At 58.2% G+C, this 27,149-nt stretch overlaps 1 protein-coding gene across 6 annotated transcripts; it reads left to right on the top strand.

Annotated features, from left to right (window-relative positions):
- Positions 1 to 4,296: 4,296 nt before the first annotated feature.
- On the top strand, positions 4,297 to 26,436 carry PSEN2 (presenilin 2). 6 transcript variants are annotated; one of them, XM_070401130.1, is made up of 12 exons: positions 4,297 to 4,369; positions 13,430 to 13,590; positions 15,721 to 15,935; positions 16,244 to 16,385; positions 18,402 to 18,469; positions 19,343 to 19,563; positions 20,149 to 20,247; positions 22,845 to 22,928; positions 23,253 to 23,354; positions 24,700 to 24,818; positions 25,847 to 25,954; positions 26,088 to 26,436. In XM_070401130.1, the coding sequence occupies exons 2-12, from the start codon at positions 13,450 to 13,452 to the stop codon at positions 26,106 to 26,108; spliced, it is 1,320 nt and encodes a 439-aa protein (XP_070257231.1). In that variant the 5' UTR covers positions 4,297 to 4,369; positions 13,430 to 13,449; the 3' UTR covers positions 26,109 to 26,436. The 6 variants fall into 6 exon arrangements, with proteins under 6 accessions (XP_070257231.1, XP_070257230.1, XP_070257227.1 ...); XM_070401127.1 differs by adding an exon at positions 10,135 to 10,170 and having other exon boundaries at positions 4,322 to 4,369; positions 25,847 to 26,436; XM_070401129.1 differs by having other exon boundaries at positions 23,256 to 23,354; positions 25,847 to 26,436.
- The last annotated feature ends 713 nt before the right edge of the window (positions 26,437 to 27,149 follow it).

The following is a 27,149-nucleotide window of genomic DNA, read 5'->3' as shown; positions in this document are numbered from 1 at the left end:
CCTCCTGCATGCCCCCCAGTGGGGATCGAGCCCACAACCAGGCATGTGCCCTTGACCAGAATCGAACCCGGGACCCTTCAGCCCACAGACGGACGCTCTATCCACTGAGCCAAACCAGCCAGGGCTCTGGATCTATTTTGTTCATTAGATTCCACATATGAGTGAGATCATGTGATACCTGTCTTTTCTGACTGGCTTACGTCACTTAACATGATACTCCTCAGTCCCTCCATGCTGTTTCAAAGGGTAAGAGATCCTTCTTTTTTACTGCTGCCTAGTATTCCATGGTGTAGATGTCCCACAGCTTTTTATTGATTTCAGAGAGGAAGGGAGAGGAAGAGAGAGAAAGAAACATCAATGATGAGAGAGAGTCACCGATCATCGTAAGTAAATGAACCAATGTTTTCCTAAATGGTCAATACGCAATGTTACAAAAGCATGCATGAGTAAAAGCCATTCAAAGTCTCCCTTGTACCATTTAAAGTAACATATTCACAGGTTCTAGGGAATAAGATATGGACATCTTTGGGGCCATTATTCTGCCTACCACAAATATGAAATGGTTCTATTTGTCTCACTAAACATGCAAATTGACTGTACCTTTGCTACGCCTTAAGCCACGCCCACCAGCCCATCAGAGTGACTGTATGCAAATTAACCCAACCAAGATGGGGGCCGGCAGCCACAGAGCTGAAGCGAGCAGGAGGCTTGGTTGCTCCAGTGATGGAGGAAGCCAAGCTTCCCGGGCCGGCTCTGAGCTCCACTGAAGACAACAAAGTTTCAATTATAGAAGGTAACTAAATCCCAGAATACAAAAAAGAAAAAGAAAAAAAGGAGAGGCTGGGAGCTTCCGTCACCTGGGGGGTTGGCCAGCCTGAAAACAGCCCTCAGCCCCTCACCCAGGCTGGCCAGGGACCCCCACCCTGAAGGGGGTGTGACCAGCCTGCAAACACCCATCAGCCCCTCACCCAGGCTGGCCAGGCACCCCAGCAGGACCCCACCCTGATCAGGGACACCCTTCAGGGCAAACCAGCCGGCCCCCACCCGTGCACCAGGCCTCTATCCTATATAATAAAAGGGTAATATGCAAACTGACCCTAACAGCAGAAAGACTGGGAATGACTGGTCACTATGACACACACTGACAACCAGGGGGCAGATGCTTAATGCAGGAGCTGCCCCCTGGTGGTCAGTGCGCTCCCACAGGGGAAGCTCTGCTCAGCCACAAGCCAGGCTGACGGCTGCCAGTACAGCAGTGGTGGTGGGAGCCTCTCCCGCCTCCTCAGCAGCCTAAGGATGTCCGATTGCAGCTTAGGCCTGCTCCCCGCTGGCAAGTGGACATCCCCTGAGGGCTCCCGGGCTGCCAGAAGGATGTCTGACTGCCAGCTTGGGCCCCATCCCCCAGGGAGTGGGCCTAAGCCAGCAGGTGGTCATCCCCCAAGGGGTCCCAAACTGTGAGAGGGCACAGGCCAGGCTGAGGGACCCCCCCCCCAGTGCACAAATTTTTGTGCACCGGGCCTCTAGTGTTTTATAAAATGTAGGTCTTCTTGCCCTAGGGCCTAGCCGGTTTGGCTTAGCAGATAGAGTGTCAGCCTGTGGACTGAACTGTCCCGGGTTCGATTCTGGTCAAAGGCAGAGAAAAACAACAAAAATACAACAACAAAAATACAACAACAAATTGTAGTTCTTCTTCATAAAATGTTATGTTAGCATGTCATTGGTTGTGAATACTTTTGAATAAATTAATATTTTTAATTTCGTAGTTTAATTTCTAATATGGTAAATGTTTATAGATATAATCCACATAAACAAAAGCTCCTTCCGTTTTAAGTCTTCAGTTTTAAGAGTGTAAAGGAGTAGTGAAACCAAAAAGCTTGAGAACTGCTGGTTTCAATTATTGCAATGGTAAGAGCAGACATCACAAAAACTCCTTAAAATCATGTCAAACACCCTCGAGGCCGCCTCAGCTGTCACATAGAGAAAATGCTGTAACGGTGATGCCATTAGGTGAGCTGACCAGCATCCTTCAGGCAATTGCTGGCCGTTCCAAGACGTACGGCAAAGTCCTGGCAAGGGCAGGGCTGTTTCTGGGTGTCCTTCAAGCACCCCTTTGCCCATAGTGTCACACATGACCGGGGGTACCCGCTGCTCTGTCACCAGTGCCTATGGCTGGGTTTCATGCCTGGAAGACTGGCTCCATCCTGAAACCCTACTGTGAGACATTTCGGACTCGGAAGGTCACGGAATGTGGCTCTGCTTGGCCCAGACGGGAAACACAGAAACCGCGCCAGAAGCACCCCCTGGCGCCCCGTGGAAAAGGCCGGATGTTATTAATGCTCATCTTAGATGAGCTCCTATTCATCTCCTGTTCATGACAAGCAACGCTTCCAACTTCAAAAATGTCTCCCAAATTCTCATTTAAGAAAATCACCAAAAGAAACACCAGAAAAAGGGACAGACAAAAATGAAAATGTTCGTGGGTAATTTTTCTTTCCTTCAAATAAAGAAAAGCTACCCATGAACATTTTCATTTTTCTGTATTTCTGTATGTTCTACACAGCATGCAAACTGCATAAGAAAAAATAACTAGTTATTTATAAAGTACCCACCACCAAAAACACAAATGCAGTAAATACACCTTTTTAGGAAAGTTTAAAAAGAAAAATATTGCATGAAGATTGTAAGATGCTAACTATCAGTCAAATGTATGGATCAGATCAGGCTGGGCGGTGCTACAGTAACAAGTGGCTTGAAACCAGGAAGGCTGACTGGTATTTATTGCTCATGTGACATGCCCTTCCCAGGTGGGCCGGCCCAGCGGGGGAGCAGCCGCTACCTGGAGCTTGGCTGCATGCAGCTCCTCTCCAGACCTGGCCAGTCACAGGGCCAGTCCTGTGCTCACCAGGACAGAAAGGGGTGACGCAACAGAAGTGAGAGGTGCAGAAAGTTTGTGAACAGTAACAGGCAGTCATTTCAACGGCAAGCAAACCAAAGCCCCCCTCAAATGCTGGAGAGAGGCCGAGCAAGGAAGACAGCTAGCATGTGTCGAGCTGTGCTCCTGTCGCCTTCACCCTTATTTCACCTTGAATCCTCTCCAGGATCCTCCGAGGAATATCACTGTCTCTTCAAAGATGAGGAACCCAGGCCCAGCGAGGCGAAGTCATTGCCCCGAGTCATGCAGCCAACAAGGGGGAGCGATGGATTGCAAACCCGGGCGCATCTGGCTCTCGGTCATGTGGTTCCCACTGCCCCACACTGTCCACCCCGCAGTGTTCGGTCTCTAAAATGTGTTAAAAGAAAACACAATCCCCCCCAGACACCAAAACCTGAAGCAGAGGCCATCCCCTCCCAACCCGAGGTCAGGGCCAGCCAGGCGCTTACTCAGCCCTCGCAGACCAGCACGTGAACAGCAGCTGAGCGTGACGACCTCAAAGGGGAACCACGAGGGGAATGAGCTCGTCAACAATCCCGCAGCCACAGCCCGGCTCCTGCCACTCGGACCGGACCCTGTCAGAGGCGGTGCTGCCTCGGGTCACGCGCAGACCCACGCTCCCTCTGCCCCGCATGGCCCTGCACCTTGGGAAACACTCTGTCTGCGGGGACCTCCATTGCCACGTGTGCACCCACCATTGAAATGAGACCCATAGAACGTAAAGCACATGTAATTGAGACCCAACACAGGTCCATTCACTATGCCTTCCGTTCTGGCTTTAAAAAAAGCATCCGAAAAGGTAGGACCGGGGACCTGAAACGCACTGCCGCGCCCCGTCCAGTGTCAGGGTTACCCCGACCTTCCCGCGGCGGCGGCGGCGGGCAGGCCAGACCCCTGCGCGCACCAGCTCCGGGCTGGGCCGGGCTCGGGCTTGGAACGTGGCGTCACCGACGGGGCGGAGTCTGCGCTGGGCCAGGGGCGGAGTCTTGCCAGGGCGAGGCAGAGACGGGGGCTATGCCGGGGGCGGTGCCTGCGATGGGGGCGGGGTCTGAGCCAGGGGCGGAGTCTTGCCAGGGCGGGGCAGGGACGGGGGCTATGCCGGGGGCGGTGCCTGCGATGGGGACGGGGTCTGAGCCAGGGGCGGAGTCTTGCCAGGGCGGGGCAGGGACGGGGGCTACGCCGAGACCCGGACGGGGTCTGCGTCGGGGGCGGTGCCAGCGCGGGGGGCGGGGTCTGCTCGGGGGGGGGGGGGGGCGGGACGCGGCGGGGCCTGGGCCGGGAGGCGGGGTCTGACAGCGGGGAGGGGCGGGGTCTGAGCCGGGAGGCGGGGTCTGAACGGGGCGGGGCGAGCGGGGCGGGGTCTGGCCGCCGCCGGGTCTGGCCGGGCGCACAGCCAGCCGCGTCAACACCGCCGGTCGGAGCGCCGCGGCGGAGCAGGTGAGCCGGCAGGCGGGCAGGCGGGGCCGGGGCTAGCGGACGAGGCCCAGTCCTCCGCGGCCTAGGGGCCCCGGGTGGAGCCGCGACCCGCGGGCCGAGCCCTGCCCTCCGCGCGCCCCTCGCTGCGTCCGCTCGCGGTCCCTTCGCCAGTTCCGGGGCTGCGGACGCTGCGCGCGCCGCGGTCCGGGCCTCTGCGGCCGGCGCGGGGGCGGCGGAGGGCAGGGCGCCGGCACAGCCACCGCCGGGGCCGGCCCGGAACTCGCGGGCGAAAGGGGCGCGGGGCGTGGCCCCCAGGCCTGGGGCCTTCAGCCGGGCGGGGTCTGCTCCGCCGCCGACCCCCGCTGAGCTGGGCGCCGGGCGAGCTGTTCAAGGGCCAGAGCGTTTAAAGGGGCCGTGCACGTGGGCGTGTGGACCGGGCATTTGTTCCTCCCTCCGGCCGTGGCACCGGCGCTGGTCCTGCGTTGCAGGGGCGGGAGGGAGACGGGTCTTTCTGGGCGTGTGAGCAGCTGGACGCGGTCGGGGCCCGGAGCCGGCGACGTGGTGCCCGGGTGTTGGGCTGTTTTATCGGCACTTACAGCTGTGGGAGGCGCCCAGAACCCAGCATTTGGAGCTGAAGGAGCCGGGGACAGTAGCTAGTCCCCAGCCCACATGTTATGGACGAAGAAACGCAGCCCACAGAGCTGAAGTGACTTTGTCCGAGGTCGCCCAGGTAGGAGACAGCACAGCCAGGCTCCGTCCTGGCCTCGAGTCCTGCTGCCCAGCCCGTGGGCCAGCTCCGCCCTTGGGCCGTTGGATGGAAGGCTCCTGTCTGCTGACTTCTCGAGTATTCCCCGGTGAAGGGGTGCACTGTGGTCGGGGCTCACTGCAGGCGGGCAGCCTGGGAGCGCCCACCTGAACAACTGCGGAGCCAACTTCACCCCAAGTTGACTCCCTGGGCTGCCAGGTCTGCGTGCTGCCGGCACGGATGCCCCTGCTGTGTGCACAGCTCCTTCTGCAGACACCTGTGTGCACAGTTCCTTCTGCAGACACCTGAGCCTGCAGGGCCTTCAGCCAAGACCTTTGGCAGGAATTAGGCTCTGGATAAGCGGCTGCAGGTGCGTGAGCCTCAGGTTCCCGGCTGTGAGAATGGGGTTGAGTGCGAGCGGGAAACATGTCATCAGCTGTGTTTTGGGGGCCCAGGTGGTGAAGGGGCGGGGACCCTGGCTCCAGCTCAGAGCTGCGGCCTCAGGCGGGCAGGCTGGGGGGGCGGGGGGAGGGGCGGGTGTTGGAGGACTGTTGGTACCGAGTGGAGTGGAGATCGTTTCTGATTTTCAGGAACATTCTGTATCGTTTGGTGTTGAAGTACCTGTGCAGGCCTGGAGTGTGTGTATGGGGATGAGTGTTCCTATCTGAGAAAGTGGAGGTCAGGGACGAGCAAGGCTGCCGCTCAGATGTGCCTGGACGCCCAGGGCTGGTGTCACGCCTGTGGCCATGCCCTGCTCACCGTGCCCCTGTGCAAACAGGGTTTGCCAAATACGAGTTCCCTACCTATCTTGGCATCTGTCTCTCCAAGTTATTGATGATGATCATGACATAACATACCTTTCTGAGTTAGTCCTAGTCCAGTGATGGCGAACCTATGACACGCGTGTCAGAGGTGACACGCAAACTCATTTTTTTTGGTTGATTTTTCTTTGTTAAATGGCATTTAAATATATAAAATAAATATCAAAAATATGTCTTTGTTTTACTATGGTTGCAAAGATAAAAAAATTGCTATATGTGACACGGCACCAGAGTTAGGTTAGGGTTTTTCAAAATGCTGACACGCCGAGCTCAAAAGGTTCGCCATCACTGTCCTAGTCCACGAAAAGCCGTTTTGTACAGTAGTTCACAATTACCTTAAGACAGTGGTTCTCAACCTTCCTAATGCCGTGACCCTTTAATACAGTTCCTCACGTGGTGACCCCCAATGTCATTGTTACAAATTGAACATAATGAAAGCATAGTGATTAATCACAAAAACAATATGTAATTATATATGTGTTTTCCGATGGTCTTAGGCAACCCCTGTGAAAGGGTCGTTCGACCCCCAGATTTAGAACCGCTGCCTTAAGAGCTCCAACCATACTACAGTAGCGATGATTTTCACCCTCCTCCGGGAGGGGAAACCGAGATTCAGAGAGCTAAGCCATGTTTCCTGCGATGTGGCTTCGTGACTGAGCGCTAGGATTTGATCCCAGCCAGCTGTCTTCTTAATCTTTTGAGTTTTTGCGAAAGAGGTTTCCCACATTCACCCCCACCCACGTCCCTGCACTGCTGCCAGGAAATGTCTGTGTGGTCTCCCGACTACCTGACAAAGCAAAAAATAAATTAAATATATATAGAGAGAGAGCCCTGGCTGCTTTGGCTCAGTGGATAGAGCGTCGGCCTGTGCACAGAAGAGTCCCCGGTTCGAATCCGGTGAAGGGCACACGCCCAGGTTGCAGGCTCCATCCCCAGTGTGAGGCGTGCAGGAGGCAGCCAATCAATGATTCTCATCATAGATGTTTTTATCACTCTCCCTTCCTCTCTGAAATCAATAAAAATATATTTAAATACACACACACACACACACTTTAAAAAAAGAAACCAAAGCCACATGTGTGTTTCTTCTAAAGACATCTTTGGCAGATGCTCAGCTGTTGCTCTGACTTTAGGACACAAATCTTTGCAAGTATTTCCACCTGTTCTCTGACCCCAGCAGCTGGGGGAGGGCTGGGGAGGAATGTGAGGGCTCCAGGCTGGCACGCCTGCCACCCGCCAGGGCCCGGAGCTGGTTCTCACCTTGGGCTGGCCGGGCTGGCCTGGGCCCAGGCCTGTGTAATCCGTGTCGGCCTCCAGGCCTGGAAGTGGTCAGGGTGCCTTGTTAAGATCTGAGGAAGAGAGGAATTTCAAATCAGACCTCAGTCAAGACCGGATGTCCGGGAGGGAGGTCGATTTCCCAGCCGTTTCATTGCCTGGGAGAATGGGCTGCTCAGTCGTCTTTGCCAACATAGTCTTCTGGAACGCGGAAGAGAAATGGAAAGGGTGCTCACCTTTCCGCTGACTTTTTAAAAATAAAAGTAATACGTGTGCATTCTAGAAAATTCAGGCAATCTTTTTTAAAAGTCCGTTAGCCCTCGGTCCAGTGATGACAACTGTTCACATGCGTTGCTTTCTAGCAGTTCATGCACGTCCGTATCTAGTGACCTGCTGAAATATTAGATAGGAATCGAGAGGAAGCTGTGTGTCCTATTCTTCCTGCTAATGTTATGCCCTCAGAATTCTCCCTGCGTTGAGTATTCTTAGAAAACGGGATTTGACTGGTGTGTAGACATCATTTACCTCACCGGTGCCAGAGCAGGACCCTTTCCAGCTCTCCCTTTTGAAGCAGTGCCCTGCCCCCTGCCCACACGTGGGCACTCCCCGTCCCTGTGCCAGGCCCATGTTGGCCGCCACCACCCCCTCTGCCCATGTGGAGCACTAAGAGAAGAGGGCTTGTGAGGCGGGGGTCAGGAGAGAGACTCGAGTTTGTCAGGTGGCAGGTGATCTGGTGAGTATTTGTAATCCACTGACCTCTTGTCAGTGTTCGGAGAAGCTGTGTGTTAAAGACAAGGAAAAGGCCCGGGCCTTGTAAGTGTGGGTGTGCACTCGGAGAGCCCACGCGGTGTGCTGTGTGGGCCGCCGTGTGACCGTGGCCCTGGCCCACCCGGTATGTGCCCCTCACAGGTAGGGGCAGGGATGAGCTCCTCAACTGGCAGTTGGGGGACCTGAACTGTTGGGGGGCTTTTGGCCTTGGGACTTGCTTTTGTCCCTCTGGGTGTCTATAAAACAGGGTGCTGACTCGATGGCCTTTGAGGTCCTTGCCGGCTCTGACATAGTCCCATGGACGTGCCCTTTTGTTTGACAAATGTTCATGTTGCCTGGGACCCTCCCAAGAGGGGCATCAGCCGGCTTCCGTTGTCCCCTCTGTGTCCCTGCCTCTGTTTCATCATTATAGCCACCACTCATTGAACACCTACTGTGTGCCAAGTGCTTTACACATCATCTCTAGTTTTTGCAGTACTCTTGTGAGGTGTGCGTATTTCGCTTTTTCCAGCAGAAGAAAGGGCCATGGGATGTTAAGTAAATGGCCCGAGGCCTTGCAGCCGGGGAGTATGTGGCAGCACCTCCTCCCCAGCAGGTGATGTCCATCACGGGACGGGCTGAGGTGGATGGACAGATGGATGCATATCATCCGGGGCCAAATGGGCAGATGCCCGGGGCTGGGGACACAGAAGGCAGGGAAGCTTAGACATTTCTAAGGAAAATTCCAGGGGGTTTTCCTCCCCTTAGCAAACCCCTTCCCAGTATGAGGGGAGACTGGGAACTTCCCAGCAGCCATGGGAGCCCTGTGAGGTGTGGGCCTGGGGAGTGCCTGTTCTGCTAGGCCTGCACACAAGCAAGCAAACAAAGCCCAGCGATGTGTCGATGTGTCGGGACCCAGCCCTTTCTCTGCAGCCCCAGGTGATTGTGGGAAGTGCAGGAACGCCCAGATTGCTCGTGGGCTACAGTTTCCATCTTTTCCCATGAGGCACCAGTGTTTACGGTGGCATTTTAAAGTCTGTTTCCTACCGAGGTCTGCTGGCCTTAAATTTCAAGGCCAAAACATGTACATTTCCCCGAAATGGAAAGAAGGTCGGAGAAACGGGGTCCCCGGGTTTTCATGATGGTCGCGGGACCTGCTGACCGGAGCGCGTTGGAGAAATTCTCTGGGTCAGAGCCCCCTGGTTCGGCTGCTTCAGCGTTTCTGTCCCTTTGAGCTGGTGGATGGGGGGAGCGGTGGCTGTTTGCATGTTTGATTTTGCATCCTCATCCCAGGCAGCTTTCGGTTTCCAGAACAACAAACACAGTCTCCTGCACGGCACACCCCTGCCCCCACCCGTCGGCCCCCCTGCACCGTCCGCGCTCCCGCGGAGAACGGGGCGCTGGTTGCTATGTGGGTGACAGGATTTGACACCAGTGGTAGGAGAGTCACCCAGCCCCACCTGCCCGTGAGTCAGCCTCCGTGGGGACCTCGCACTGCTGCTGGGTGGACAGGCATGCGCGACAAGGTTGTTTATCTGCAGGTCTGGGTGGCGACTTTTCCCTCCGAGGATTTCAGGGACCCGTAGGCCGTTCCCACTGAGAAGCACAGGGAGTGCCTCCCAGCGGCTCTGTCTGCAGAGGGCTGCAGAGGACAACGAGAGGGGCTTCCTGAGCCCACTGCCTGCCGCCCGGGGGGAGGGTGCCGCCCAGGGGTGGGGGTGGGGGCTGCCGAGAGGCAGGGGAGAAGACAGTCTGTCTATGTTGATGCTCATTATTTCCCCTTAAAAAAGTTAAGAGCTTTAAAAACAGCCCTGCAAATGCAATCCACGTTTATTATAGAAGCTTTAGAAATGCAGAAAAACATTAAGTAAAATTCACCTACAATCTCACCATCCAAAGATAACCTCCTTTAATGTTTTGTGATTTTTTTTTTGGCCAGGCCTTATCTATATACATTTTTAAAGAAAATTCAGGTGACTGTGTGTGTGAAGTTATATATTTTATTACATGTAACAGCCTGTTGTAGTTTTTCCTGTTATTGAATATTCTTTGAAATACGTTTCTTACTATTCCCATCATAAACCTCTGAGATGGATAGACCATAGGACAGAGGCAGTTCCGTCATTTTCACTTTTTTTAATAATTATAAATAAATGCGACAAACAGATTTTTATGTAAATCTTTTATTATTTTCTTAGGACAAATTCCAAGAAGTAGTGTTTCAGGATCAAAAGGTATGAATTTTTAAAGCTTTTGAAAAGTTTTACTGCCTCCAGGAAGGCGGGTCCGGCCCTGGCCCGTGTGGCTCAGTTGGCTGAACGCCATTCCATGCACCGAGCGGTCACGGGTTCGATGCCCTGTCAGGCGCTATCCCCAGGAGGGGCGTGAAGGAAGTGGCCTGTCCATGTTCTCTCCCTCTCCCTTTCTCTCCCTCTAAAATCAGTAAAAACATATTTTTTAAAGAAAGAAAGAAAGGTGGGTCCAGTGTGTAGTAGGGGTGTTGGAGCCCCGCTTTCCCACACCGTCCTCCACGGTGGGCATGGCTTGGGGACGTCCCAGCCCTCGGACTCTCTTCTCGCCCTGCAGCTTTCCTGGTCTGAAAGCTGCTCCTCTGCCTGCCCTGCTCTGACTAGACCAGCCCTGGGCAAACTACGGCCCGCGGGCCGGATCTGGCCCATTTGAAATGAATAAAACTAAAAAAAAAAAAAAAAAAGACCGTACCCTTTTATGTAATGATGTTTACTTTGAATTTATATTAGTTCACACAAACACTCCATCCATGCTTTTGTCCCGGCCTCCGGTCCAGTTTAAGAACCCATTGTGGCCCTCGAGTCAAAAAGTTTGCCCACCCCTGGACTAGACGCAGGGTGTTCCAAAGAAAGGGCTGTTCCTTCTGCCACGTCCCCATTTATCAGGCACAGAGCACGAGCAGTGGGGGTGCCAGGGCGGGTGGGTGAGGCAGAGGGAGGAGAGGTCAGAGGTGAGGGAGGAGAGGGAGGAGGGAAGGTGGACTGTGACCGACACTTGCAGTTCTGAGCTGGGCCCAGGATGGGCGTCTGATTCCCGGGCAGGGCAGCCCTAGAGAAGGTCTGACACCAGCCTGGGAACCACGCTGGGCTCCCTCAGAGTGCGGACCCCTGGCCCTTGGTCAGGATGAGCCCGGGATCTGCATCTCAAATGAGCAGCCTGGCATCCAGTTTAAGAGCTGGGGACCCGGCCACCAGGTCCGGGGTAACGCTGAACCCATCACTTTCCAGGTGCAGAGCCTCCCGACCGCTCCTCCAGGCCCTGATAGCACAGGCCCCAGAGGCCTGGGAAGAACGGGGAGGGAGGTTGTGACTACATTTCTCCACACCCCAGACCAAACGGGGCGCTGGAAACAGAGCGTTCAAGCCCCCGGAGTTGCGCATCCCGTCTGGGCTGCTCCGGGGGGAATGCTGAGACTCAGGGCCACGTGGTTTTGAGAAAATCCAGCCGTGTCTGTGTTTCAGGCCCCCTCGGGGGTAGAAAGAATTCACCGAGGCCAGAGGGCAGTGAGGAGCAGTGGGTCCAGGCAGGTGTGTGTTTAGGTTTTCCCCCAAAGACAGCCTCACAGAGGAGGACTTTGAGTTCCGGACCTCGATTAGGTGAAGGAAGTCAAGCTAAGAATCACCCAGCTCTCGCCGTGTGTCGGGGCTACAAAGTGTGTCCCCCACCTTGGCCTTGACTAGACTCTGCTGGTCCAGGAGCTGCCACCAGGGAGCAGATCCTAGTTCTAGGTCAGTGGTCGGCAAACTGCGGCTCAGCAAACCGTGGCTCGCGAGCCACATGGGACTCTTTGGCAGGAGTTCTGTGTAAGGGGCGCAAGGCGGCGAGGTGGCCAGAGGTAGGCTCTGCCATGTGCTTATTAATCGGGAGGGAACTGAAGTCACGCAGGCATAATCCAGACCACAGCCCTGAGTGCAGCCACAGACGCTGTCGCGAGGACCCTGCTGGCCTCAATATGATAAATTATGAGGGTGACCGACTTGGAGACAAACCTTCAGCAGCGGGCAGACCTGGCTGCGTGAGCCCAGTGGCATGGAGCTCAGCTGGAGGGCTTCCGGGAGGCGGCGATGGGGAGAGCTGGCCCTGCTGGCAGCTCAGCCTGGAGGGCTTCTGGGAGGTGGTGACGGGGAGAGCTGGCCCTGGTGGCAGCTCAGCTGGAGGGCTTCCGGGAGGCGGCGATGGGGAGAGCTGGCCCTGGTGGCAGCTCAGCCGCCCCTGCCCGATGTCGGTGGGGACAGTCATATCCATCAGGGGTTCTCTGATGTTTTCCCCGCCCCATTGGGCTGCACTGGCTTCTGTATGGTGCTGTCGTGTATACACACTGCTCAGGACAGCACACATTGGGGACAGGGCTCTGTCCTGTGTAGTCCCTTCTTCCTGAGTCTTCCTGGGGTCCTGCCTCAGCTGTACTTTCCCACCACATGCACGCACACACAGGCACACTCACGTGCACACACACACACTCACACGCTCATGCACACATGCACACTCACACATGCTCATCCCACGTGGTCTCACTTCTAACTCATGACTCTCATCTGCCTCCCGGCATCCAGACCCAGGCACTCAGCCCCCTCTTAGATGCCTCTGCCTTTTAACCCACAGACACTCAGGCTCCTGGACCGAATTCCACCTTCTCCTGAGATGATCCCCCTCCCTGTCTTCCCCACGCCTGACCCACCCTGACTCTCTCCTCTGTTTTGCCCACATCCGGTCCTGTCTGCTTTCGTCCTGACCCTCCTGGTGCTGTCCCCTCACGTGCATCCACCGCTGACGCCTTCAGGGGAGCCCCCTTCCGTCCTCCTTATCCAGGCAGTGGCCGGACTGACACTCCTCAACACCGAGCTGGTCTGCCTGTCACGCTGCCCTTGGGGGAGGGGGTATGGGAGACCCTTCACGCCCCGGGTGGCCCCACCCGTCAGCGCCGGGCCCTGAGCTTTCTTCATGCCCTTCCCCCCCACCTGGAAAAGGCTGTGTCCGTCGACCCTGTCGTCTTCTCTAGAAAACATTCCTGGTCTCGGGTTTAGTCCCTTCTCGGTGCTTCTGCACCACGTGGGGACACCTGCATCATAACCCTGGTCACACTGGGCGGCTTTTTGTTTGTTTTCTTATGGATAAAAGGGTGTCCTTTACTCATCTTTGCACCCCCAGAGCCCAGCGCAGTCGCTGGCACACTGTCGACGCTCAGCGGGTGTTTGTGGCTGGAAGGGATGAGCGTGCTGAGGGTGGAGTGGCCCTGACTTCCCGCGGGCGCCTGCGCCCCGTGGCCTGGTCTCCAGAGGCCGTCCCTCAGCGCGGCAGCCTCCTGGTGGCTGTGGGACTTGCTGTACAGCGGTCATTGCACACGGTGTCGGGGTTGCTGCAAGCAGGGCCTGTGTCCGGGTCTTAGAGCCGCTGGCCCTCACCATCCCCCACCGCCTTGGCCTCAGGGGAGGGGAATGAGGTCTCCTGTGTTTGCTTTTCCAGGCACTTCTAGAGGCAGGGCCATGCTCACGTTCATGGCCTCTGACAGCGAGGAAGACGCGTGCAACGAGCGGACGTCCCTGATGTCAGCCGAGAGCCCCGTGCCTCGCTCCCGCCAGGAAGGCAGGCAGGGCCCCGAGGACGGAGAGGATGCGGCCCAGTGGGTAGGTTCCCGCCAGCGGGCGGAGGCCTCGAAACAGGCCCTGGGGTCCCTGTGCCTGTGGATGGAAGCCGGACGTTCCGGTGCGGGAGGAGGGAGAGTGAGTGAGGACTGGCGGGCAGCGGTGGTTGCCATGGCACAGCTCAGCTGTGAGGGCTTTAGCGTGACCGCACATGCCCAGCCGGACGTGCGACTGCAGTGGCCCGAGCGAGTCTGCCCCAGCCCTGCCCTACACTCACCTTCCTAGTGAGGAACGCGCGTGTGAGTTTGGATGCGGGGACAGGTCACAGGCTCAGGGACGGCCGAGTGGAGCCTTTTTGGCAGATGGCAGCCGTGGTGACCCAGCGATGACCCAGCGATGACTGTACCTGCGTCATATTCGGCTTTGAGCTGGGACTGTGTCTCCCTCCTTTCCAGCTGCTGTCACAAGACTATCACAGACACAGATTTAATCCTCGCTGCTCTGGAGCCTGGAAGCCCAGCATTGGGTGCCAGCAGATGTGGTGTCTGGAGAGGCCTACTTCCGGCTCCCAGGCAGCCTCGTCCTCGTGGTGGGAGGGGGAGGGTGCTCTCTGTGGTCCCTTTATAGAGGCCCCCCGCTCTCATGACCAATCCCCTCCCAGAGGCCCCGCCTCCCGATACCATCACAGTCGGGGGGAGGCTTCAACACAGGAAATTTGGAGGGACAATCAGTTCATGGCAGGAAGGGGGCTGCGCTGTGATGTGTTCTCTGCGGCCCACAGGGCAGGAGGTTATAAGGTCAGGAAGTGGGGGGTGTTCTTGGAGAGGCACTAGCCACGCCACCCCTCCCCTCAGGGAAAAACAGCCTCGTGCTTGGTTTGGCCCACTCTGGTATTTAAACAGCTTCCGTGGAATGTTTCTTCCAGCCCCGATCCCCTTGCTCATTTCTAATGTCCTGTGCTCCGCGCAAGACCACGGCCACCGCACGGCACTCCTTAGCCTGTCCTTGCGAGCCTCTTCATCTCTCAGCGCCTGGAGTTTTTGTGCATTTTAGTTGCTTCACTTCATGAACAGTTTTTTCTTTTCTCAGCTGAGGATCTAGATTGGAATCCCTGCAAAGCACCTACCGAAGCAATAGTCGTTTTTTAGTTTTGTTTCATTTGGCTTTGGCTTTGGCTGTTAATGTAACTAGCAGAGCAGCTGATGACCCTGAATTGCCACAATTCCAGAACAGAAATTCTGTGGTTCATTTGTGCCTGCGTCTGGCAGGCGTCCTGCCCACTCCTTCGCCGCTCACTCATTTACTCTTCCCAACTTCCCTTCGGCCCGGACCTCCCAGACGCCACTCTGGCTCAGCTGCAAATTTGCATGCTTGGTTTTGAGGCACAAACGTTCAAAGTAATTTATTCCTCTGCAGATTCCCAGTGTCTTATAATCAAAGAAAGTCCGTCCCTATGTGTGCTGGCCATTCTAGTTTGTGATTTGTGAACCAAAAATGTTTGCTCGACCTAGCCGGTTTGGCTCAGTGGATAGAGCTTCGGCCCCAAGACTGAAGGGTCCTGGGTTCGATTCTAGTCAAGGGCACATACCTCGGTGACAGGCTCGATCCCCGGGCCTGGTCGGGGTGCTTTCGGGAGGCAACCAATCGATGTGTATCCTTCACGTCGATGTTTCTGTCTCTCCCCCTCCCTTCCATTCTCTCTAAAAACCAATGGAAAAATATCCACAGGTGAGGATTAACCAAAAAGAAAAAAAGAAAAGCAAAACTTAAAAAAAAAAGTTTGCTCTGTTTTCCTGTCGCCTGGCCTGACGGTGCCGCGTCCGTGTGGCCACGTGAGCAGCATGAGGGGCACCCTGCGCCCGTGCTGAGTGGGGCGAGCTCTGTAGACGGGCTCCACCAGCAGCCATGCAACCGGGGGCCTGAGACCACCTCCTCTGGCTGCCGCGGCCCCGCCTGCATCTGTGGTGGTCAGTGCCGGCTCTGACTCTCTAGCTGTCCTCCTGCACTCCTCAGAGGAGCTGGCAGGCCCAGCTCCCTCACTGCACGGCGGCCCGGAGACTGGGCCTTCGCATCTGGAAGCAGCAGTCACCCTCCTCCTTTCCTCTTCCACACCCGCGCCGCGTGACAGGCCACCCTGGGGCCTCCGTGGCCCTGACCGTGTGCTTCCCACAGAGAAGCCAGGGCCGAGAGGAGGACCAGGAGGAAGACCCTGACCGCTACGTCTGCAGCGGGGTCCCCGGGCGGCTGCCGGGCCTGGAGGAGGAGCTGACCCTCAAGTACGGGGCGAAGCACGTGATCATGCTCTTCGTGCCCGTCACGCTGTGCATGGTCGTGGTGGTGGCCACCATCAAGTCCGTGCGCTTCTACACGGAGAAGAACGGGCAGCTGTGAGTGGGGCCCCGGCAGGTGGGGGCGGGGCTGGGGCGGGGGGGGGGGGGGGGGGGGTGGCCTCCGCCGGCCAGGGCACCGCAGCTCCGTGCCAGCGGCAGGAAGGAGCAGGGACAAAGAGTCCGCACCTTGTATGGGCCCGGTCCTCAGGCTGAGGTCGGGGTGGGAGATGGGTTGGAAGGCAGGGCAGCAGCGGGGATGGCCGACAGCACGCCCCCAGGGCAGGCGTCCAAGGCTCCTGGGGGGGGGGGGTTTGGGCACACGGACCAGGCAGGGACGGGCACCGAGCCCCTGCCTCCTCCCTCAGCATCTACACGCCCTTCACCGAGGACACGCCCTCGGTGGGCCAGCGCCTGCTCAACTCCGTGCTCAACACCCTCATCATGCTCAGCGTCATCGTGGTCATGACCATCTTCCTGGTCGTGCTGTACAAGTACCGCTGCTACAAGGTGAGCGCCCGCCCGCCTGTCCCGCCCACCGGGTCCGCCCACCGGGTCCTCCCGCCGCCGCCCCCTTGCGGTGCCTCTTATGCTGCAACCGTCGGCTTAAAAAACCAGAGTTCCTTTTTCTCTGCAAAACAGACTCTGGTTTTTGGTACTCTTACCTCCCCTCTCCTGCCCCTACCATGGGTTAGCCCAGGGGTGGGCAAACTTTTTGACTCGAGGGCCACAATGGGCTCTTAAACTGGACCGGAGGGCCGGAGCAAAAGCATGGATGGAGTGTTTGTGTGAACTAATATAAATTCAAAGTAAACACCATTACATAAAAGGGTACGGTCTTTTTTTTTTTTTTAGTTTTATTCATTTCAAACAGGCTGGATCCGGCCCGCGGGCCGTAGTTTGCCCACGGCTAGGTTAGCCAGTGCTCGTGTGTTTTAAACTTACACATAATCCCACCTAATTGAGTTCCTCTTTGCAGCATTCACCTGTCACTTCTCTATTCAAGGTCAGTTTTCTTTTGCCTCTCCTTCCGAAGGAATGAGTGTTCTATTCTAGGCTCCCTTTACCCCATACTTCCCTCCGGGCTTGTTTTATTTTCCCATTTCCCTTTGGGCCGGTCGTACAGATCCTGTGCTGGGTCTCCAGTGCTGGTTGGGAGGCCCACTCTCCCACCCCCCCAGCTGTGGAGTGGCCCCGGGGTGGTAGAGGCGTGGAGTCCGCCTGGCCCACATCCTGGGCATTGCCCCCAGAGATGCCATAGCTTGTAGACTCGGTTTCAGGCTTCTCAGAGCTTTGACGCCCTGAGGACTAGAAGGAAGTTAAACTAGGCATTACCTAAGGCAAACCGCTCACACACAGGCGTGAGCACGTTGTACTCAGGCTGCCGCCTTCTGTGGGGCAGGTAGAGGGAGGGGAGGAGGCTCGGCCTGAAGAGATGAGCCCCCTCCCAGCTCGGGTGGAAGTGGGGTGCATGAAGGGAGGGCTTTCAGGAGGTGTGCGAGCGCTGAGCTTATCGATAGGTAATGACCTGTGCAGGTGAGCCTGAGTTTCAGGTTGGGGTGGGGAGGGCGGTGGGCGGGGGGAGAGGGTGGAGGGCTGCTTGTCCGGAGCACAGATGAGACCCAGCTGGGAGCCGGGAGTGGGGGGATCAGCACTGCTGTGGTCAGTAGGCACCAGGTGGCCAGTCCCAGGGCTGTGCAGTCAGGTTTACTTGCAGGTCCCATGACCTCAGGTGATGGCCATGGCCTTGGGCGGGCGGGGCTGCTGTGATAAAGTGTCGCAGGTTCCAGAGGCAGCCGGGCACTGACAAGGCCACGGCCTCACTCCTGGGGGACCAGGTCCTGCCTGAGGCGCCATGTCCCGAGCTGGGTCTGTCTGCGGGTGGGGAGGCTGGAAGGAGCTTCGGCGCTGTGCCCTGTGCCGGGCCCAGGACTGGCTGAGGATCAGCCCCTCGTCCTTCACCCTCCCCAGCTTGGCAGGGAGGAGAGCAGTGTTTGCAGACCCTCAGGTGGGAAGGACTCCCTGGGTTGACTCCGTTCAAAAGAAGCCTCTCCAAGAGCCTGCCCTGCCCACTCGTCTAAGTCAGCACCGGTGGCTTTCCTGGGACCAGCCTGCAGCTGGTTTTCTTCAGAGCCCCTGCCGCCGTCTGTCACGATGCGTGTGTATCTGTGTGTCACCTCGCTGCCCTCACACTGGAATGCAGGACGCGTGGGCAGAGGCTCTGCTGGCTTCCCTCGAGCGCCCAGACAGTGCCTGGCGTGTAGGGACGCCAGCATGTCCTCTGAGTGGGTCAGGTCCAGGTGTTAGGCCTAAAGCAGTTGGGTCTCCGTACACTCGCAGGGCGGCCTAGGGAGACCTTGAATTTCTGTGCCCCATGTGCCTGGAGAACGGCCACCCCGGCCCTCCAGCCCAGCCGCGGAGGAGCCTGAGGAAGGAGGGTTCCCGGCCTGGGCATCGTCAGCGCCGGGAGCCTGAGGCTGCGATGGGGCTGGGGCACCTGTGCTCACGCTGCCTGCTTCTCTCTAGTTCATCCACGGCTGGCTGATCATGTCCTCGCTGATGCTGCTGTTCCTCTTCACCTACATCTACCTCGGGTGAGCGGCAGCTGATGGGCCCCTCCCGCTGTGGCACGAGCGGCCGTGAAGGACCTGGGTGGGGAAGGGCTCCCCTGGGCTCCACACCCTCCCCAGGGTCTGCTCCCAGCCGGGCTCCTCTGTCCACAGACCTTTTGTTATCGTATTTTTATTGATTTCAGCGAGGAAGGGAGAAGGAAAGAGAAATAGAAATATCAGTGATGAGAATGATTGATCGGCTGCCTCCTACACGCCCCCTCCTGGGGATCGAGCCTGATACCCGGGCCAGTGCCCTGACTGGGAATCAGATCGTGACCTCCTGGTTCCTAGGTCGATGCTCGGGCCTGCAGGCCTTATTCTGACACCGGAGTGGTCTCCATGGTGGGCCACGCGTCTCTTTGTGGTTCCTAATTTAAAACAAACGAGCAGAGCCTTCAGGGACGAGGCTCTCTGTGAACCCAAGGAGGGTAGGACCCCTCAGAATTTACATTCTGGTCTTTGGGCTCGACCTGGGTTCTTCCTAGTTTATGGCAGAAAGGGTCTCCATTGCCCTTGATTTGGGATATCGGCCTGACCCAGGGGCACAGAGACAGGAGGGAGCGGAGAGAGCACGTTCCCCGGAATGTCCCGGGGCTGAGGGCCTTCCGGTCGTGCCAGTGCACACCCACGTGGACACCCCAAGAACGAGCCGTCGGCTTCCTCCCCCCTCGTTCCAGAACCATTTCCAGTGGTTCGTGCGGGACTCCTAGGAATGGGGAAGGGAATGCTGGTCGGTGGCACCAGGAGCTAGAAACCAGGCTGGGACTGGATGGCTGAGGAGCAGGGTGTTGAATGGCATCCGGGTCTGGCTCTCGCTGACTGCCCCGCCCCCCGGGCTTGACTTGGGTCCCGCAGGGAGGTGCTCAAGACCTACAACGTGGCCATGGACTACCCCACCCTGTTCCTGGTCGTCTGGAACTTCGGGGCGGTGGGCATGGTGTGCATCCACTGGAAGGGGCCGCTGGTGCTGCAGCAGGCCTACCTCATCATGATCAGCGCGCTCATGGCCTTGGTCTTCATCAAGTACCTCCCGGAGTGGTCCGCCTGGGTCATCCTGGGCGCCATCTCTGTGTACGGTAGGTGGGCGCCGGCGGGCAGAGCCTGCGGCAGGCAGTGGGTCGGAGTCGAGGGCCCAGCCTCGCTGCTGCACACGCGTGGCCGGTGCGGAAAGGCCCCTCCCCCAGGCCTGGGGGTGGGGATAGGGGGGCCTCCCTTCTGAGAGATTGTCCCGCGTGGACTCATGACTGCTGACGAGGTTTGTTAATAGCAGACGTTCTGAGCCCTCGCACTGCAGCACGACGCACTGCCAGTCCTGGGCACGGGCTGGGCACGGGTCGGGCACGGCACCTGTATCACCAGCACCCGGAGCTTTAGCCACGGTCTCATTGGCATTAGTGTGAGGGCCTCCCCAGTTCTGTTTCTTCCGTTTTAGGGCCCAGGGACGTGGGACTCCCAGTTCCTCCTCTTCCCTGCTCGCAGGTAGCCCTCCCGGGCCGCTCTGAGCTCCCGCCTGGGCAGGCTGGCGGCTGTGGCTGGAGACCGTGGGTTGGGTGATAGGACGGCAGGGCCCGTCCTGAGAGCCTCACATCCAGTGTTAGGGGGCTGGCTCCTCTCTTTGGGGGTGCTTGGGGATAAATCTCTTTTTAACTTTGTTTTTTCAGATCTCATGGCTGTGCTGTGCCCCAAGGGGCCGCTGCGGATGCTGGTGGAGACGGCCCAGGAGAGGAATGAGCCCATATTTCCTGCCCTGATATACTCCTGTGAGTGGCCCCCACCTCCTCCCGACACGGGGTCAGGCCTGGCTTCAGAGTTCACTGGGGGATGGTTACCCGTTCCCTGACCCAAGCGGGGAGGTGGCCCGGAGACCTCAGGAGGGTCTCCCCGTCCAGGATGACAGCGGACGGCAGTTTGCTGTTACATGGGGCGAAGGTGGGAAGTGAGCGAGGCGGGCCGCGGTTCCCCAGCCGCATGGCTGCTGGCGTTGAGTCTCTGAGGGGGGCACGTGGGGGCCCCTGGCTCAGGCCAGGTGTAGGGTGGGTGCACATGCATGCAGCACACCTGTATCAGAGCCCCCCTTGTGGCGGGCGCTGTGCGCGCCTCGGAGACGCCGATGAGACAAGGCCTGCAGGGGCCGGGGTCCCCAGAGCGCACAGCCCTGTGGCTTTAATCCTGCCGTCTGTGGCCGGTGGCCCTTACTTAAGTAGAGACCTTGAACTTCCGGGGCCGGCTGTGCAGGGTGCCCTGGAGCCCGTGATGGAGCATCTGTGGGTTCTGGGTGACCTCTAACAAATGAAGGTCGAGTGGAAGCTCCGTCCAGGCACGTTCTGAGGATGAGCCGGCACCGCGTGGGGAAAGACCGGGACGGTGCCTGGACTCGTTCACCATCTGTGCCCTCGCGGAGCTTGCATTCTGGGAGGGGGACAGGCAGTAACTAGCAGACAGGCCAGGAGGTGCGTGCTGTGTGGAGACGGCGGGGGCGGGGCCTGAGGACTCCGGCAGTGGCGCTGCTGTTTCACACACGATGGTCAAGGAAGGCCTCTGTCAGGGGAGGCGTGTCCTGCCCTGGGACAACCTGGGACAGAATTCTGGGCAGAAGGAAGAGCAGCAAGTGCCGAGGCCTAAGATGGCCGTGAGCGAGCCGGGGGGAGGCGGGGGAAGAGGGGGGTCCAGGTCACAGTCGGCCCTGCAGGCTTTTCCTCCTCAGTGAGACGTGACACAACCTGGAAGATTTCAGACCGACGTGACGTGACTTCACTTGTTTGCTCTTTTATTTTTTAAATATATTTTATTGATTTTTTTACAGAGAGGAAGGGAGAGAGATAGAGAGTTAGAAACATCGATGAGAGAGAAACATCGATCAGCCGCCTCCTGCACACCTCCTGCTGGGGATGTGCCCGCAACCAAGGTACATGCCCTTGACCGGAATTGAACCTGGGACCTTTCAGTCCACAGACTGACGCTCTAGCCACTGAGCCAAACCGGTCAGGGCTTGTTTGCTCTTTTGTTTGTTTTTTGTTGTTGTTAATCGTCACCATCGATCGGTTTCCTCCCACACACCAAGCCTGCCACCGAGGTCCTTGCCCTTGACTGGAATGGAACTGGACCCTTCAGTCCTCGGGCCAACGCTCTATCCGTGAGCCAAACCGGCCAGAGCGTGACTTGACGTTTTAATAGGACCGCACAGGTTGCTGAGTGGGGAACAGTGGTTTGGGATCAAGAAGGGGCAGGAGCTGGATTTAGAGACTGAAGAACAACCCGAGAGAGAGAGGAATGAGAGAGGCAAGGATGATGGCAGTGTTTGGGTCTGAGCAGCAGAGGATGGAACTGGCAGTGGTTGGGAGCAGTGGGGGCTATGGAGTGTGAGGGGCCCCCGGGCATTGGCTGCAGAGCAGGGAGTGAGTGCAAGAGGGAGTCTCCAGGCCAGAGAGAGAACACAGTTAGTACCACGTGATGCGGCAGGCCCCCTCTGGACAGAGCCCCAGGAGGACTGAAAGCAGGCCTTGGGCGTGTGTGTGTGCAGCCATGTTCGTAGCAGCAGCATTCACAACAGCCAAGTGCTGGAAGCAGCCAGGTGTCTACTGATGGGTGAGCGGATAAACCAAAAGTGGTATCGACACAGTGGAATACTACTCAGCCTTGAAAAAGGAAAGGCGTTCTGACATGTGCTACAGGCATGAACCTTGAGGACATGCTAAGCAGATTAAGCCAGTCACCAAGAGACAGATACTGTGGATTCCACATATGTGAGGTAACAGACTCATAGAGACAGGAAGTAGAAGGACAGGGGAAGGGAAGTGGGGCTGGTCACTGGTGTGAAGTTCCATTGCTGCGAGTTGGAAAAGTTGTGGAGATTGGTTCCACAACAAGGTGCATATACTTAACACTGCAAATGGCTAAGATGATAGAGTTTACTAGAGGCTGATGCACGAAAATTCATACAAGAGTAGGCCTTCCTTCCCCCGGCTGCCGGCACCAGCTTCCCTCTGCACCCAGGACCCGGGCTTCCCTCCCAGCCCCGGCTTCGTCCAGAAGGTTGTCCGGAAGGACGTCTGGTCTAATTAGCATATTACGCTTTTATTATTATAGATGTTACATGTTCTTTACACAATAAAACGAAAACACAATTAGTTCATCAGACTGTTCGCTGATATTATTGCCATTGTTTTGGTGAGGAGGCAAAAAAAGACAGGAAAGGCGCTGTCTGCCGGAACCTGGTCAGTGAGTGTGGAACCCTCCCCCGCGGCCTCCTGCCAGAGGGCACAGCGAATGCCAGGGAACGGGGGGCTTGTGTGGGCTTCTGGGGATCCCAGGAGCCTGTTGGCCCCGCCTGAGGCATGACCCTTCTCTCCTCCCCCAGCCGCCATGGTGTGGACCGTGGGCATGGCCAAGCCGGACCCCTCCTCTCAGGGGGCCCTTCAGCTCCCCTACGACCCAGAGATGGGTGAGTGCCGGGGGCTGGTAGCCCGGGGCCCTGGGGGCGGCCCCTCACTGCTCCCCCATCAGCCAGGCCTGGCCTCCCCGGGAGACACGAGGTTGGGGGGCAGAAGGGAAGACCAGCCCTCCTGGCATCCTGGGGACCAAGCGAGGGTGGCCTTCCGTCCTCTGCCTCAGCCCCTTCCCTCTTACATGGCCTGGGGAGTCTTTCCTTGGCGCCGGGCCAGGGGGCGGGCAGGGACCCTGAGCTCCAGAGAAGCCTCTGACCAGCTTCTGTCTCTCCCTTCCTCTCCCACCCCGCGGGGATGCCGGCGTCTCCTCCTGGACCCAGAAGAAGACTCCTGCGACAGTTTGGGGGAGCCCTCGTACCCGGAAGTCCTTGAGCCCCCCCTGCCTGGCTCCCCAGGGGAGGAGCTGGAGGAAGAGGAGGAAAGTAAGGTGCCCGTGTCCAGATGGTCCGTGGGCCCCGGGCGGGGGGGAGATGGGGAGCCCTGATGTCCAGGGCGGAGGGCGTGAGGGAGACGGCCTTGCCGGGGTCCAGGAGGAACCCGTGGGGGGAGGTCCTGTCGGCTGGCCGCGGGCCTCGCACATGCAGGCTGAAGCCTGTATTGAACCACGGTCACCGAGCCCCAGCCGTGTGCCGGCCTGCACTGTGCAGGGCCCCGGCTCTGAGACTCACCTCGCACAGCGTGGGCCCTGATCACAGACACTGAGTCGGGGGAGGGGGCTGTGCAGGACAACATGGGATGAGGACACGGGGGGTTCTTGACCAGGTGTCGGGGGTCAGAGGAAGACCTGAGCTCCCAGGTTCAGCCACGTCAGGACAGACATTGCCTTGACCAGGAGGAGGGCCACCTGGTTGGAGTCTGGAGGGGAGGAGGGCGTGGGGGGAGGGGGCGTGGGAGGGAGGAGGGCGTAGGGGCAGAGGGGGCGAGCAGTTCCCTTGATACAGGCCGACTCAGGTTTATTATAGGGACACTAGAGGCCCAGTGCACTAGGGTAGGGTCCCTAGCGGCTGTCAGCTGCCAGCCGGGGCCTCCCTTCCCCAGCTGCTGGCAAGGGCCTTCCTTCATTCCGCGCCGCCCCCTGGTGGTCAGTGCACGTCATAGCGAGCGATCGAACTCCCAGTTGTCGAACTCGAACTCCCAAGGGGACACTTTGCGTATTGGGCTTTTATATATAGATATAGATTCTCACTGTCTGCGGTGAAGAAGGTTGCCCTATGCAGTGTCCAGGGGCAGTTGTATGAAAGAGACAACACGAAGGCTTCCCAGAACCTCCCATTCGCTGTTCAGTAAGGGATGGGCTGCTTGCAAGTACGTTCCCTATTTCTAAGGGGAAAGGTCTGCAGCGGACCGCTGGGTGTGGTGCATGTTCTCACAAGCAGTGAAATTAAATCCCTAAAGGGCACTTGTGATTCAAACTAAGCACTGAGTTGCACGGCCTCCCACCGACCCTGGACAATGCATTTTATTTGACTTTTTTCTAAGTAAGTGCCAAGCACCAGGACTTTTTGGTTTTTAAGCACCAGTTTTGCCCGAGTTCTCAGACCTGCCAGCTTTTCACAGCCCGGATTGCAGGTCGCCCAGCCCCTGGGCTCCCCCTTGTCCCGCTGGCTACGGTTTTCCGAGGCCGGTCCTTGCCCCAGAGGCCAGGTGAGCGGGGCCGGTGGCGAAGCGACCCTGCCGGCCCCCTGAGCGCCCAGGGCTCTCCTCTGGGCCCCTGGTGTCCGGCTGCTGCCTCCCCCTGGGATGATAGATTCTGTCTCGCCCACACAGGGGGCGTGAAGCTGGGCCTCGGAGACTTCATCTTCTACAGCGTGCTGGTGGGCAAGGCGGCGGCCACGGGCAGCGGGGACTGGAACACCACGCTGGCCTGTTTCGTGGCCATCCTCATCGTGAGTGGGCAGTGGGCCCCGAGGTCTACCTGGGGCCCCTGGGGATGTTCAGGTGCTGTGGCCCCTGGAGGGAGAAGTGATGGGGCCGGGCAGGGTTTCCAAGATTGTCAACGTGAGACCGAGATGTGCGGGCTCTGGGCGCCCACAGACGCAGGGAGGTGCAGGGAGGGGTCCGGGGCTCATGCCACCAAGCAGGCACGCCAGGTGGCTGGGTGCATAGGCAGCTGTGCATTGGGGTCAGGACACCTGAGGTCGTGGCAGAGGAAACAGGTTGAGGGCCTTGCCTGGGTGCACACACCGGTGAGCTCAGTCTCTGACTCCAGGGCTGGTGCATTCCCTCCGTGCCACCCACACCCCATGCCGTTCTGAACCCAGGGTCTCCCATGGTTCAGGAGGGGACCCCATCACTTTGAGCCCTAGCAGTGGAATTGGGAGGCTCCTGTAGTCACTTAAGGTGGCCGGACGGACGTCTGGGGGAAACGAACTGTGATGAATGCATCTCGGCAGAGGCTCTGAGGGGCGAACCCCCGCACCACGTGGCACCTTCAGGCTCCGGTGTATCGGGGAAGGTGCTGGACCCCAGGCTCCGCCCCCTCTGCACTGGGGGACCTGAAGCCCTGCCGCTCCCAGGGCACAGCAGGCACCTGGCCCTACCCCCACCCTGACCTGCATCTGCCAGGTGGGGACGGGATGGGCAGGACCGAGGGAGGAGGCACACGCCGTCTTAGATTCCCGTGGTGCCAGCATTCAGTCGAGCCCATCCAATTCTAGAAACGTGTGTCCCGAGGGGCGGCCGCTGCCCTCAGGTCGCGTGTCCCTGCTGTGGGCAGGTGGTCTGGCGGGCAGCGATGTGCCGAGTCAGGAGCCGCTTTCGGGTTCACCCACTGACGTGCAGGGAGTTACAGGGGGAACTGTCCTCGGCCCTCAGCTGTCGGGAGGACCCGGGAGGCTGTGGGTGCCCTTGACAAGCGCTGCACCCAGGCCAGGCCGTCTGACTGCCCCCCCCCCTCCGCCCCCCGTGTCCGCAGGGCCTGTGCCTGACCCTCCTGCTGCTCGCCGTGTTCAAGAAGGCGCTGCCCGCCCTGCCCATCTCCATCGCCTTCGGCCTCATCTTCTACTTCTCCACCGACAACCTGGTACGCCCCTTCATGGACACGCTGGCCTCGCACCAGCTCCACATCTGAGGGCGGCTGCCGGGGGTTGTGACCGATGCAGCTGTGTAGTCTCACACTCTAGTGCCAGATACTCTTAAGACTTTTATTTCCTTAGAAAAAAAGCAAACGAGAATAAAAAAAGACCGTGTTTACTGCGTGGAGAAGAACCGCCTTTTGGTGCTAGTTTTGCCACCAGACAGAGGCTCACCCTTCCCGAGCGGGAGCCGGGATGTCCGGGGCAAGAGGAAGAGAGGAAGGAACGAAGGAAGGTGCGCGCAGGGCAGGGCGGCACCAGGCACCCGGTCACTGGCCGGAGAAAAGCCCACTTTGCGAGGAATGTGGCCAGTGCTTCGTCTAGGACGTCAGTATTTTATTACCTTTAGAAACCAAGTCCTAATCGTGTTACAGCAGTTCCCCTGGGAAGTGGCTTCATATTAATTAATATCAATAAAAGATGAATCCTGTGGGAGTGTTGCCGTTTGGTCTGTTGGTCAGTGTTGGCCTCATCCCTGCATCGCACGGCCACTCCTGGGATACCGGGTCTGGGCACAGGAAGGAGACTCACCCAGTTACGAAGGAGAGATTGGGCCCGGCCAGTGGCTCAGTGGTTGAGCGTCCCTGTGAACCAGGTCACGGTTCCGTTCCTCAGGGCACATGCCCAGGTTTCTGGCTTATTCCCCAGTAGGAGGCGTGCAGGAGGCAGCCGATGTTTCTCATCGCTTGTTAATGTTTCTATCTCCCTCTCCCTTCCTCTCTCTGAAATCAATAAAAACATATTAAAAAGAGAGAGGCTTACGCCCCCCACTCCCCCATCCCCATCTCTGCAATCGTTTCTCTAAGTAGAAAGTTCCCTAAGCAAAGGTGTGCGAGAGCCGTGAGGCCCGGTGGCTGGCAGCTCGGAGCTGTGCCAGCTGCCAGTGCTAAGCACGGCCTTGTGCTGGCTTCAACCGTGCCTGTCGCCAGAAACCCTGCAGGGCAGTTGCCGAAACAGAGCGAGTGTCCTCAAAGGGTAGCAGCGCGCAGCGGGGCGAGGTCAGAGCCGTGCTTGGAAACGCGCCCCCTTTCCTCTCCGGCCGCCTCGGCACGGGTGGGGGTGTGGCGGGGGGGGGCGGCTCTCCTTCTCTAAAGGATTCGCGGTTGGGAGGACCTCGAAGCCGCACGGAGCAGGCCCTGGGCC

The sequence above is a fragment of the Myotis yumanensis genome, unplaced genomic scaffold (assembly GCF_028538775.1).
Source record: "Myotis yumanensis isolate MYYU_CA2020_CCGP unplaced genomic scaffold, mMyoYum1.0.hap1 SCAF_22, whole genome shotgun sequence".
NCBI classification, from domain to species: Eukaryota; Metazoa; Chordata; class Mammalia; order Chiroptera; family Vespertilionidae; genus Myotis; species Myotis yumanensis.
Note: the sequence above shows the minus strand (reverse complement) of the source record. Positions and strands in the feature narration are given on the sequence as shown.

Coding starts and splice junctions, on each gene's coding strand:
- PSEN2 (XM_070401126.1), top strand. CDS start 13,450: ATGCTCACGTTCATGGCCTCTGACAGCGAGGAAGACGCGTGCAACGAG. Junction 18,470..19,342: donor TTCACCTACATCTACCTCGG/GTGAGCGGCAGC, acceptor TGGGTCCCGCAG/GGAGGTGCTCAAGACCTACA. Junction 23,355..24,699: donor GCTGGAGGAAGAGGAGGAAA/GTAAGGTGCCCG, acceptor TCGCCCACACAG/GGGGCGTGAAGCTGGGCCTC.